The 14,068-nt window shown below is 43.9% G+C and overlaps 1 protein-coding gene across 1 annotated transcript in view; it reads left to right on the plus strand.

The window, feature by feature from the left end:
- The window catches only part of Pinx1 (PIN2 (TERF1) interacting telomerase inhibitor 1), a 58,079-nt gene that overhangs the window by 16,239 nt on the left and 27,772 nt on the right, over positions 1–14,068 (plus strand). Inside the window, exon 6 of the mRNA XM_021203659.2 lies at positions 1,669–1,745. Coding sequence (XP_021059318.1) covers positions 1,669–1,745 — 77 coding nt within the window. The remainder of the gene's footprint in view (positions 1–1,668; positions 1,746–14,068) is intronic.

Consider the following 14,068-nt stretch of genomic DNA (forward strand, 5'->3'; position numbering starts at 1 on the left):
TTTCTTTGAACTTTTGCATTCAGTGAAATTGCTATAAAAAGAGGTATACATTTATGTTTCTTTCAGGGTGGCTCTTCTTTTTAGGGACTGGGTTAAGGGTAGCTAGCCAGTGGTTTGAGGGTTCTTGCTTGTTTTTGAGTTGGTGTTTCCTTCACTGTGTGGCACACCCTGGTTTCAACTGCCCAGTCCTCTTGCCTTTGCTTATGGGGTGCTTGGATTACAGCATGCGTCATCACGCTTGGTTTCTGATGCTCATTCTGAGCCATCTTAAGCTGACTTCCACAGTGAATGTGCTTTGCATTAGGAAGTAGATTGCACTGGTGACAGATGAGGACAGATCACTGCCTCCCAAGGAGCTGTGCACCTCTCAGCGCTGCAACCACAAGTTGTTGCTGCTGCCTCTCTGGTTTTTATTTCTTATGCTACTGTTTGTGATAAGCAATACTCTGTTCTCATGTAGACTCTCCTTGGTTTTGTTTGTTTGTTTGTTTGTATTGGTTGGTTACTTTTTGACTGAGGATTCTTTTGAGTCTGGGGTGCTAGTGTTGGCCTTGGGTGGGAGGAGAGCAACACTGGAGGCCTTCCCATCCCTCAGGAACAGGTTGTGCCAACTGTACCATCCATTCCGGTACCACTGCCGCTGAAACTGGTTCTGGCACCTGGTTTTGCATCAAATTGAAGGGTGTTTTGTTTTTTCAATTTTGTAGAGTCACTGAGCAGTGTTATATTTGAATGCCCCAGTGCTAATCAGTGAACCAGAACTTTCTGGGTCATGACATTACTTTGTCAAGTCAGTTTTCTGCAGAAAACCAAGACCATTGAGCTGGTAACTGTGGAGCTTGGCTTCCAGCTAGAAACCCAGATTCCTGTATGTGACCTGACCTCCCTTCCCCAGTTCAGTAGGCTTCACACGGAGAGTTAAACTTTCAGATGAACTTTCCTTGAAGTTGATAGATGGCAGTGGATTTGGCTGACTGCTTACAGGGTTCTGTTGGGTAGAAGTGGAAAGTCCAAAGTGAATTTTAAATTTGTGGTTTGGAGGTTTGGAATTGAGTTAAGTTAGTTTTTAAAACAGGAAGTATCAATTCTTTGGACACTGCTCTTACCAGAGCCATTTATTTCCCTGTAGTCACCATGTAACCTTCTGTTTAACTGGTAGAGCTGTTACAAGTAAGAGCATTTTATAAAGAGTAATTGAGCTTTAATTTGCTTTTATTCTTTTAAATTTTCACTTAGTTATTATTGAGATTTTGTGTGTCAAAAAATAGTCAATGTGTGAGTATTTAAAGGGTCTGAGGTTATTTGCCTATCAGTATTTTCAGTTCTCCATTTTGTCTCCTTGAAGAAAATGGGATTGCTTTGCAGATAGGAACCCAGAGATAGCCCTAAGTCCCTTGAAGGCACAGTAAGCCGGAGGCCACTTAAAAATGGAGCTTTCTGTGCAGTCCGTGTGCCAGGTTGTTTGCAACTCAGAGGGGACTGGATGGCTCTGATCCTAAGACAGTCACTGAACCTTTAATTGTAGCCGGTGTTATAATCATGTTGTAAAGTGAGGTCAGGGTCAGGCCTGACCCTCTGCTGTTGCCTCCTTTCTTTCCAGAGCGACATTTATCTGTGCTTCTCATTTCAAACAAATGGTCTTACTGAAAAGCTTTCTGTTCTTTCTAGGGAAGGATCTGTCCTCTCGGAGTGAAACCGACCTGGACTGCATTTTTGGAAAAAGGAGGAACAAGAAGCTTGCTCAGGTACCAGCTGTGGGTGTGCTGCTGTCTGTGTGTCCCCATTCTGCCTCTTCTCTGGGGTTGAAAATGTCACAGACAGCTACTCACCCCACTCCTACCTAAACCTCTAGATCCTGGGGATGAGATGAACAGTGGATACATCCTCCATTTTACATGATGGCTTGTTTCAAAACAGGAAGGTACCAATGAGCCCATAATTCATAGTCTATTAGATTCCATTGAGCTGTATATTGCACAGAACTTTTGTACTACTTCCAAATGTGAGAGACAGCCTGTCTGTCATCCTGATGTGAAAACTAAAGACTTTAGCTAGATTGATGGAGAGAGTGAAAAATTCATTTCAGCTAAGTAAATCTGAAGTTACTACAATCCAATTCCTCCGTGAGTTTGGTATGCTGTGCCTTTTTGTGCTTTGTTCTTTTGTTGGTTTTTGCCTAGGTCTGTGGTCACCATGGAACAAAAAGACAATTTTCATCATCTCTATCATTTTTCCAGACTGATGGGTATCTTTTTTTCCAGTGTAGTAGATATTTGTTACTCACTGTTATGTTTAGAAACTTGAGAATTGTCTATGATGAGAGAACTTTGTCAAGCAATTTCCTTTGCAAATTAGGGCTGGATTCCTATGTCACCTAGTCCCTCTCTGCCTCACTCCTTTAGCAGGGTGAGCATGGAGGAAGCTGTTTCCCTAGGGCTCCCAGTGGCCTGCTGAGACTGGTGGCTGCTGAGTCACATGGATGATGGCCTGTCCTCAGTGATGACGTGTTCTGATAGTGGAAGAAAATAGTTTTGTTTGTCTGATTGGCTTTAGATCAGAGTAGATAGCACAGTAGATAAAGTAGAGTTGGGATCTGCAGAGCCCACAGAAAAGCCAAGTGGATGTAACAGTGCATCTTGAATTATAGCTATGGGGTCAGGGGGCAGGGGGTGGTGGGGAGGGACACCACAGAGTGAGCTGGTTAGCCAGACTAGCAGAGATAGCAAACTGAATGAGAGACTTTGTCTCAATATATAAAGTGAAGAGCAATAGAGGAAGATACCCAAAGTCAACCTCAGGTTTCCATTCATCTGTCCCCATGTGTGAGCACACACACACACACACACACACACACACACACACACACACACACGCATCATTCATATGAGAACTGTTTTAGTCTTGGTTGCTGATCCAGATCCAGGTAAGGACTGCAGTGATAGGAACCTGGGTTGAGAATGCCAAGGAAGCCCTGAAGCCCAGCTATACCAAGAGAGCTGCTCCATTCACTGTCACTGTGTGGCTGGGCTTCACAAACCTCCAGGTGCCACACAGTCACCTGTGGAGCCTGCTGGCCTGCAGATTCTGAAATCTGCCTGTCTGTGGGGTATCTGGGCGTTGTTAGCCCATGTGCACAGTGAGGAGATGAGTCTATATTACAGCCATATGCATGCAGAAAACAATCTAACTGTGCTGAGGGCAAGCAAAGGTCTCCCTATGTAGTCCTATCTTGGATATACATTGGGTTTGCTTCTGAGTTCTCAGTACAGATGCACCTTCCTTAAATAGTGTTGCTAAGAAACGTTACCATGTTACTTACAACAGTCTGCACAGCAGGGCAAAGGCCTTTGATCAGATTGGTTTGAAAACACTTGTTTTGTTTGGCTCCTCTTCTCAGCTGGGTTATTGTGTTTCCTCCCTTGACCCCCATAGCAACACTGGCTTGAATTTATGTTTCCCATTGCCAAACATTGTGCCTAACGATTTCATTGTATCTAATGTCTTAAGAAATCCATCTACTGTATTGTACATGTGGACTTTTTCATCTGTCAAGTACTTTTGGCAGGACAGTGAACATCTTAGAAGACAAAGGACTTGCTTTGTACCCAGTTCTGGGTTCCTAACTCGGGCATCATCCAGCATGGCAATGGGAGGGATTCAGTAAGTAGAAATTTAATTGTACATCCTCTTGTACGAATTGGACTTCAGTTTTTAAATATTTCTTTAAATGATGCCTTGCATAACGTTGGGGCTGGTATTTATTTGAATATCTTCTCCTTTAGGAGAAGATCAAGCCGCCTTTGGTGCCAATCACCATCTGCTGGTATCCATAGTACATTCTTGAGGGGAGATTATTGGATAAATATTTGCTTGTACTACTTTATGTTCTTGAAGATGAGTACAGTTTATCAGAGATTGGCTTTCAGACATTGTCTCAGGCTAGAGTAGTTTTCCAGACTGTCGCTGTTTCTCATTGTTGCAGAACATAAAGCATCTGTTGCCACAGGCCTCTGCTCTGACTTCTCTACTCACGTTATTGGTGCTCAGCATTTCTTGCAGCTGTAGAGGCTCTAAGAGGAGCGTAGCTCCTGCCTGCATCTGGCTAGTCAGAAGAACTTGCTTAAGGAGTGAAAGAGCATCACAAACTGTCAGTTACTCAGAACTGTTAGTAAATTGCTCTGTGCAGAGATGGATGGCGTACCCGTCTAGTTTTTGAGTTCTTTCCTTCTCCAACTTGGTTCTACATTAGTTGGAAAACAGTGAAGCAGAGTGCTCCCTAAATTGGATCTGCCTGCATCCTCCATGGAGACAAAGAAATGGTCCTGTATACTGAATTAAGATTACTTGGCCCTTAGCTTGTTACTTCTGGGAATTATGTATATGTTCTCAATGGGGGTGGGGCTGCGTTGGAGAGTGACATTTCTCCGTGTGTGTGTGTGTGTGTGTGTGTGTGTGTGTGTGTGTGTGTGTTTCTGTGTGTGTGTGTCCCACAGTTTGCAGACTGAAGTTAGAAGACACTGAAAAACAAATCCCATTAGTTCCTATCTGGGTGAACTTCCTGATACTTTCTAGTTTGCTCCCCCCTCTCATTTATTTTCCCTCCCCCACCTTCCCAGTTTCCTTCCTCCATCCAGCTTATTTCCTGATTCAGCCTTATCACTAGAGAAAATACTCCTAAACCATATCGAGGCTTGGAAATGTGTTACTAACAGTCTCACTTTGTTTCTTTAAACAACAAGCCTCTGGCATAGGCTCCTGGCCAGTAAATGTTTGTGTCGTCACCATATGACCTGACTGAATTAGAACCCTGCATTGTTTTGTGTATACTTAAGACACCAAATTAATGATGACTTTCTTTGTATGGCTTCTTTAAGTCTGTGCACCTTTCTCATTTCATGTTACACATCTTTAACATGCCTTGCTCATCATCTGATCCGCACACTGCTTCTACGCAGACCCCTTTCTATTTGGTTAGATTAACTCATGAGGCATTTTAGACCATTCTTTCTTTTCCTGGTTGGATGCAGTACCTTAAATCTTGTGAAAGAAAAAAAATTTTTTCTCAAAATGTTAAAACATTTCTTACTTAAAATATCTTTGAATTGGAGGCTTATTTTTGTCCATTCATTCCAAATTTCCATGCTAATGCTCTACTAATGAGTTAGGTTGAGTTGGTAAGTAATCTAGAGGATGTGGCCCTCCATCTCTGTCCTCACTGCAGAGCCAGGCACCAGAGAGGCAGGCATTTGTGATCTGCTAAGCACCTTTTAGTTAGAATAAATCTAGCCCATGTTCATAAGCATGCAATGTGATACACTTGAATTTTACAGTTGATTCTTCTTCATCCATAATGATTTTCATAATGATTTGTTTGTCACTGTCTAGCCATTGATAACAGAATCCAGATTCAAATAGTCTAAGTTGGAACTTTTGGTCCAATCTTTACCTCTTGAAGGTGAATTAATGAAATGTGTAAAGTCTCATTGAATCAGTACATTAGAGGGTAGGACATGTAATCTAATCCCAAATTAACCAAGAATGAGACTTGTAGCATGGCATTGGTCTGAATATGGGCAGGTGTTTCTTTCTGTAGAGGGTTGTGCCTTTTGCTTGTCTGCCACATCCTATTCCACATGCTCTTACAGGTTCCTTATGACCTCTTCACCTTCACCTGCCCTTCCCCAACCTTGGGTGGCTTTGATTTGCTTGCAGCCAATAGACTAGCTGTGCAGATGCTAGTGGAGCTTTGGAAGCCATATGAACTAGAGCATTTGCTTGGAGCCTTGAGGTGAGCAGTCATCTGCCTTGAACTGCTGTACTGAGAAACCCAACACCCACATGGAAAGCCCTTGACCTTGCTAATGGCAGGCAAGGCCACAGGGAACTAGAAATAGAGACAGGCATTGAAGGAGTCTGTGCTTCTAGTGTACAAAAGATGTCAAATTCCTGTGTCACTGGGGTCCCTACTTGCCAGTGTAACTGAGTGAGTAGTCTTTAAGTCAGGGACTGAAGGAAATTGTGATGAAGATGCTAAGATGCATGCTGAGGGAATGGCTGTAACTACTCTCTAGATAGGCAAAGCATCTATGTGTCTGCTCTAGTAGACGTGTGTCTTTGGCTTTCCTTGGTAACTAGAAAGGCTGGTAGTTTTCCATGTTTGTGTGTGGAATTGCATAGCCTGCTGCTTCCTCCATTTCTCAATGTACTAAGTATGCTGTCTCCTGGATATGAGCAACTCTGTCTGCACGCTTTTGCATTTGGACTTGCTTCCTTGTGTTTCAGTGCCTGCCAGCGACCTGAGGATGGAGGAGACACCTGGACCTTGTGGCTCGGGGCAGCTTGTATGGCAGGAGTAGAATGTGGGGGTGGAATTGGCCATGGGGGTACTTGCTTGCTCTGGGTTCAGAGCGCAGGAGCAACCATTGCGGTGAGCAAGAAGCATTGCAGAGCCACTTTTCCTATTGAGCTCAGCCTTTGATAAAAGGACGAAGAGCAAACTATTGACTTTTAGGTGTCTGGTCTATCAGCGGTCTGTTAATCACAGAGGATAAATTATTGTTCCTCAGAAACGGGAAGGACTACCTTGGCTTGAAGGCAGTTGTGCCTTTCTTTTATTTGTTTTTCCTTTATTGGTAGGGCTCACTTCTAGCCATTTGCTCCTTGGGGGTTTTGTTAAGGACTGAAGGGAAACTGAAGGGCACTCTTGATTTATCTCCTATCCTTTCCTTTTGGTCACTCCACGGGGCTAAAATAGCCGAGTTGGCTTTAATATGTCGCCATTAGAGACCAAACATTAGCTGCAATAAACCATCATGCCTCACAATGAAAAATGTCCCCTGATTGGCTAATTAATCAGTCAAAGGGGAATGACATGGCTCTCGGCTTGAGGGACTCTGCTAGAGAGAAACAGGCTGTTGATAAATGGTTTTCCAACAAATTCATATATCAAGGAAACTTAGTCATTTTTTAACTACAGTTTGTGTGACTGCAATTTTTTTTCCCCAACTTTTTCTTTTCTGCTGCCCTTGCTGTTTAGGCCCATTTGTGTGGTTGATAGAAAAGTATAGGATTTTAGGTAGGAGAAAATAAGTGCTCTCTGCTTACTCATGTCTGTTAGGCTGCTGGGTTTCTCTGCTCTGTGCTTATTCAGAGGTGAAGTCCACCAGCTTTCTACATCATAATTGGTGAGATTCTCCCTGCCTACCTTCCTTCAAAGTTAAACTCTCCAGGCTGGGGTTCGCGCTGCCTGAGGCTAAGTCCTGGCCCAAGTGGTTGCTGGCAGCGCTTGTCCTCTCCAAGTTCGTATTTTCTCATCTTTAAATGGGGCCAAGGAGGGGGTCCCCTGCTTTGGCTGTGAGTGGGAGGGAGGTCACCCATGTGGCATTTGCAGCAGTGGCCAGAACATAGAATGGACTCTTTAAATGTCTGCTTTTTTTTTTTTTTTTTTTTAATCAAATTGATACTACCCATAGGTGTGGAAATGTTAGGCTGCACGGAGTAGCTCATGATGAAAAAGAGCATTCCACACCTCTGCTGCTCCAGCTCGTCCACCTGCTCCCTACAGCACCTTCATTCCTTTTACCTTTGTATTTTAATATAAAATCATCTTATATTGATATTTCTTCCTTTTTTTTTTTTATTTGCCTCATAAATTTTATTCACAATGCAGGTCAGTTTCTTCCCTTCCCAAAGCACATCTCTTAGTACCCTGGAAAGATACAGGAAATTCTCACAGCCTCCAGAGATGGAAGGTGAGAGGAGAGAGAGGCTGGGGACTGGGGAGACTCTGCAGTCCCAGCCCTCCCGTCCGGGCCTCTCACCAGAGCATAGCTGATCCTCACTACCACCCCTCACCCATTCAATTCTGTGATAAAGGCAAGAAAATCCATTCCCGTTTAAAAAACAAAAGAGCCAGGACATGAGATTCTGACCACCAGTGGGGAAGGGAGGTAACGGGAGCAGGTACTGTCATGGCCTGCTTCTTTGCTGTGTCATTCAGCCCCTGATTATCCCCCTCATCCACTGGTACCTGTACAGAGCTGATCATAGGTGGTTCTGACTCAGTGTCTTTAGCAGTTACCCACTGAGTAGCTAGGTAACATTTGAGTAGTTGTGTAATTAAATTGATCAATAGATTGAACTTTAATGCTAAGCTTATATAGGTTTCTTTTCCTGTTGATGGCAAAAGCAGCTAATTAATCCAGGAGTCCATTTGTCTCTGCTTCTCTGAGAGCTGGGATTAAAAACTTGTACCCCCATGCCTGACTTTGTTTTTGTTTGTTTGTTTGTTTACAGGTTTTAATGATGTGTTCTTTGCCATTTTCTTCCACTCTACCAAAGACAGCTTAATTATTTTGTGTGGTAAATTTAAAATGTCATCATTCTTAAGATACTCTTAGTCTTTCTGTTAAGTGTACTAATGATAATAGAAGTCAGGCTGCTAGCAGAAAGTAAATGTTTTGGATCTCTCTGGAATCTAATGCCCATTCCTTTGCACACCCTTGAATCTCTAGAGAGCTAAGACTCCCTCCTTTCAGTCATGTGAGCACACAGGAGAGAAGTGAGGTGAAAGCGTGGAGTTCCTGGTTCCTCCTGGGCCCACTATCACCTCTTGTCATTGCTGGGGAGGAGCAGCAACTTAAGGCTATATAGTAACTGAAAGGGTTTTGCTATCATTCGGAATCTGGCACAGGCAGAAGTCCCCAAATCAGAGGCATTTTTACAGAAGGTGCTTTTCTCATGTCACGAAGGATTGGAGTACAAAGCTGCTTTTTGCCTGGAATATTGGAGTTCAATTACTGTCCCCATACAAGTATAATTCCTACAGCCTGGGGTGGCATGCTGAGTGTCTTTGGCGTCTGCATAGCACAATACGTATGACAAATGGAGTGTCCTCTGCCAGGGAACCAGCTGTGTGTAGCTTGAAAAGCCTCAGGCTGAATCATCTGTATGTGCTCCTAGGTGTGGCTTGTGACTTGCCCCAGAGGCTTCTGGATTCAGTGCCATCTTGCCTTTTTTAAAAAAAAGTATTCACTTTGCATCCTGCTCACTGCCTCCCTCCCAGTCATCCCTCCCACAATTCTTCCACTCCTCCCCCTCCTCTGAGCAGGTAGGGGCTCCTGGGTGTCCCCCTACCCAGGCATACCAAGTCTCTGTGAGGATAGGCACATCCTCTCCCTCTGAGGCAAGTCCAGCTAGAAGAACATATTCATGTACAGGCAACAGCTTTTTTATTTGCTCCTTAATTTGGAGTTGTGGGTTCTCTCCCGTGAGCACTTGTTTATCAGCAGAGTGCAATGGTACTAGGTATGTCTTCGCTTCCTCTTCACTGCAGAGGAATGCTGCTCGTGTGCCACATTTAGATGGTTCTAGTGTGTGTAGTCTTGTTGCTGTTGCTCTTTGGCCAGCACAGTCATGACCAGTGCGGAGGTACCATGCCTACGGCAGCTTTAACAGGAATCTTGCTGCCTCTTGGAATGCAGTCCCCAGCAGGTAGAGTGATGCCAGGAACTCTTTCTCACTATACAGCTTCTCTCAGAGGCAAACCTGTCCAGCTGACCTTGGTCTAGTTGCATCTTTTGAGTGGAGATGGCTTAAGTCAGGGACTTGGGCTCATGTCCCCATTATGTCACTCAGTCCTCAGAATGACTGGCAATTTTATAGTTGCACATCACCTCCAGAAAAAGGAAGCCGAGGTCCAGAGAGAAAAAACTTGCCTAGTCCACCATGAAGCAGGACTGAGAGTTCCAGGCTGTGCTTCTGTGTGAGAATTTAAAAAATTAAATAAACCCCAGCGGCAGTGCAGTCCTCACTACCTGCCCCAGTGTTCTGGGTTCCTGAATGAAAGACACACACAGCCTTTATATTTTTATATGCCTAAATCAGCTCAATGGCAGGGCCACTTTCTAACCTCCACGTGGTTAATCCATCCCCACCCGCCTGCCACTGCCGATAATCCCAAGTTGCTACCTACTAAACCGTACATTCTACCTTGGCTGCTCGGGACCCAGAGTGTCCAGAGCTAAGACTCCCTCCTTTCAGTCATGTGAGCACACAGGAGAGAAGTGAGGTGAAAGTGGAGTTCCTGGTTCCTCCTGGGCCCACTGTCCCACCTTCTTCTTTGGAGCTATGCCTTCCCGTCCTTCACTCTCCTCAGGCATGGGGTTCTCCTCTCCTTCTCCTGGTATGGGGATCTCCTCCTTTCTCTCTGTCCCTAGCCTAGGAACCCTAAAAGTCCCGCCTCTGTATGCCCTACTCAGCCACTGGCTGTTGACATCTTTATTTACCAATCAGAACCAACTGGGGGCAGGGTCTCTCAGTGTCTTACTTGCACTCTTGCAATCAGGTTTTTGGGGAACATAATTAGCATGAGAATACAAGCAGCTACATTTCCCCCCTTTTGTCCAATTAAAAAGGCCTTTTTTCTCTGGTACACATTGAAAATAATTATAACAATTATGTAAACTACCAAGTATGATATACACTAATAATGTCCAGTCTATCCATTTTGTCAATTTAGACACACTATCATCTGTCCTAACTTAAAAGAGTTTACAATTCTATACCTGAATTATGTTTTGATTTTAACTTGCATTAACAATCTGGAAAAAAAAAAAAAACAATCTGGAAACCATCCTTTCAAATTTAGAACATCTTTAATGCTAAACAACTTAAGTTAAATTATGAGACTATGACAGTTTTCAAACCTGTCAGAAATCTGAGGAGAAATTAAATATTACCTGAATATATAGGAAGCACAAATATATATACACACACACACACACACATACAAATTGCTCTGGGCTCTGCTTCTTCACCTGGGGAGCCTAAGGCCTACATAGATGTGAAGATTCACCGTTACCTTTAGCTAGTCAGCCAGTGCCTAGGTCTTGATTAGTTGCTTTTGGTAGAGGCAAGGTGAGCTTCAGTTTGTGCTTAGCAAACCCTCAGTGAACCATCTGATTCCTAGCTTCCTCTCTGCACTGTTTTCCTCTACAGGGTGAGCATGATTGCTTAATGATGCTAGGAAGAAGTCACTGCTGCTGTGGCTGTTGTTGCTGAGACACAGGGTCTCCCTATGCAGTTCATGCCAGCTTTGAGCTCATAATGTAACCTAAACTGTCCTCAAACTTGAATTCTCCCTATTTCCCCCTCCCAAGTGCTAGATTTTAAGCGTACACCTCTGCCTGTCCTTGCTAAGGTTTTTTAATTCTAAGATTCCATTTCTCAGGAGCAGCGTTTTCATAAATGTCTTATCTCAGTCATCCTAAGCAAAGACAGTAAATCTAGAGCAGGAACCTTTCTTAGGACCCTATAAGATGCAGTTGCCTTATTAAGTTTAGCCTTGGCCAGGTCTGTGGTTGCTGCACTGAGTAGAACAGGCCCTGCACCAGGGTCCATTGTCTTGGCTGTGGGAAGGCTGGGATAAGTAAGAGTGGTTCCCTTTGCTTTTGAGGCTAGCATAACATGTATGCTAACGCCATTCTGTTTTAGTTAGCTGTGGCCCCAAAAAGCCCAATTTACTAAGTAAATGGTTCAATAGAAGAACCATGGAACAGTGCTCCCTGGCATTGGGTGACACCCTGTGGTGGCTTTGGATCACACTGGCACGCTTCAGCTGCACAGGTTTGTTTCTATGTCATGCAGTCTACAGTCGTCAAACCCTAGGAACAGCACCAGATCTGTATTTTGGGCTTTTACTAGGTTGCAGTCCTGCATAAGATCTCACTTTGTGGAAGTGACAGCAGAGGTAGAAGGATGTTAATTAAGCAAATCAAAACTAGGTAAATGAGTCTTACAGACCAGAAATAACGAACAGAAATGAGACCACGTAGTAAGTAGCAAGAGCAGGTCTGTCATCATTTCACAGACCTGCACCGAAGTCCTCTGCACTTCTAATCATGACTTTCCACAGGAATTCAACCCATCTGAGCTTTACTGGTCAGCCAGAAATACAATCCCAGCATTGGCTACTGAGGTCCTCATGCAAGCATCGGTAGAAAGTCACCAGAAAAACTTATAATGTCCTATGGCCCATGTTCCCATCTGTCTTGGAAAATAGTGCCTTCCCTTGGCCTCCTGCAAAGTGACTCTTACCAAATGGCTGTGTGCTGTGACTGTAGATAGCAGGCCTCTATGCCAAGTCACATGCACGGGTCACGTTTTTGTCTGATAAACCACAGTTGAGAGAGACAGGTAGGATGACAGCTATAAAGCTCCCTCCCACCCCCTTGGATATGGCCACCTGGTTCTGCCTTCTCTGGAGGCCTTTTCCTGGTCTTGTTCCTTCAAAGCCAAGTGGGTGTTGAGGGAACTGCATGGGAATCTCTTACGGCAGAATAAGATGCCTTGTGGAGCCACAGCAGGAAATGGAGGTGACAGTCTTCACCTGCCTGGCTGCCCTTAAGCCTGTGAGAAACCCTGCACTCTAAAGCCTGTACCCTAAAGCCCAACACTGACACACTGATGCATACACCCTTCACTCCTGTCAGCTTTATTGCTCATCAGTATGGGATTTCAAACTACTAGCATAAAACTGCAGGCTTACAGTAAAACATTTAACTTACTGACTTGCCCTGCCATTTTTGTGACTATTTCTCCTAAGTATAACAAAATAGATTTTTTAATGGCAACATTATGAAACTTTTCTCTAACTACCATGCTTATTGAAATAGCTTAAATAAGCTAGCTGCAGCTTATCAGTTTTTAAGAAATTAGGTCATCATTCCTAATTCCTTTCTGTAAAAGTAGGTTTAGATGCAAACTCAGTTTTTTTTAAAGTTTATGTGATGGAGGGTTGTGTTAGTTAGAATTTTACTGCTGTGAACAGACACCATGATAAAAGCAACTCTTATAAGGACAACATTTAATTGGGGCTGGCTTACCGGTTCAGAGGTTCAATCCATTATCATCAGGGCAGGAACATGGCAGCATCCAGGCAGTCATGGTGTAAGAAGAGCTGAGAGTTCTAGATCTTCATCTGAAGGCTGCTAGCATAATACTGGCTTCCCAGTAGCTAGGACTAGGGTGTAAAAGCCCACGCCCACAGTGACATACCTACCCTAACAAGGCCACACCTCCAGTATATTCAAACCATTACAAAGATCTATTTCTTTCTTTTATTTTTTTAAGATTTATTTATTTATTTATTTATATGAGTACACTGTAGCTGTCTTTGGACACCCCAGAAGAGTCATCGGATCCCATGTGAGCCACCATGTTGTTGCTGGGAATTGAACCCAGGATCTCTAGAAGAGCAGTCAGTAAGTGCTCTAAACCGCTGAGCCATCTATCTCTCCAGCGGTCTGTTTCTTACAAATAGCAGAAAATGATATGTAAACAGAATACACTTCTGAGCATCATTGATCGTAAGTAAGAGGTAAGATGTTCTTCCCCTGGAGGGCCCGCCAGGAAGCGGATGGCTCTTTGACCTTGTGAGTGATGGTTGTGTTTCCTGCAGGCCATTCTTGCTTGTGCAGTTTAGGGTGTCTTTTGGAAAGCTGGCACCAGGTGGAGCTACTGAGTAGTAACGTTCACTGCCTCCAGTTCATGGCTGAAGACAAATATTCAGTCTCTGCCTTAAGTAGATAGGTGGACATTTTTAACCAATTTCTAGAAAACTGATGTATGATTGCAGAGGCACAAATTCAAAAGAATTCCTTTTCCTCCTCTTAAAATAAAAGATGGTTTCCCCTTTTGAGAGTTTCAAAAGCAACAGGTAACTGAAAGGGGATCAGCTTGGTCCGGTTTGTTACTAGTGTGCTGTCCACACACCCATCCATGATGCAGCTTCAGAACTACCTGCTGGACTGTTTGCTCTCAAGAGTCCTAGCTACTAGCTGGGCTGATTAAAGGAATGTAACTATGTTTTTTCTTCATTAATAATTTCCATTGTAGAGCTGGAGATGTAGCCTAGCAACCACCCATGGGGGTAGAGGCAAGAGGGCCACAAGGTAGGAGAGCATGTATTTGGGGGTAGAGGAAGGTTGGAACTAGATCGGCTTCAGTTGAAGCTGTGGCCAGTGCCTCATGTTAGTTCTTCACCCCACCCAGCTCCCAAGTGTTTTGT

This window comes from Mus pahari, chromosome 8, assembly GCF_900095145.1.
Source record: "Mus pahari chromosome 8, PAHARI_EIJ_v1.1, whole genome shotgun sequence".
Taxonomy (NCBI): domain Eukaryota; kingdom Metazoa; phylum Chordata; class Mammalia; order Rodentia; family Muridae; genus Mus; species Mus pahari.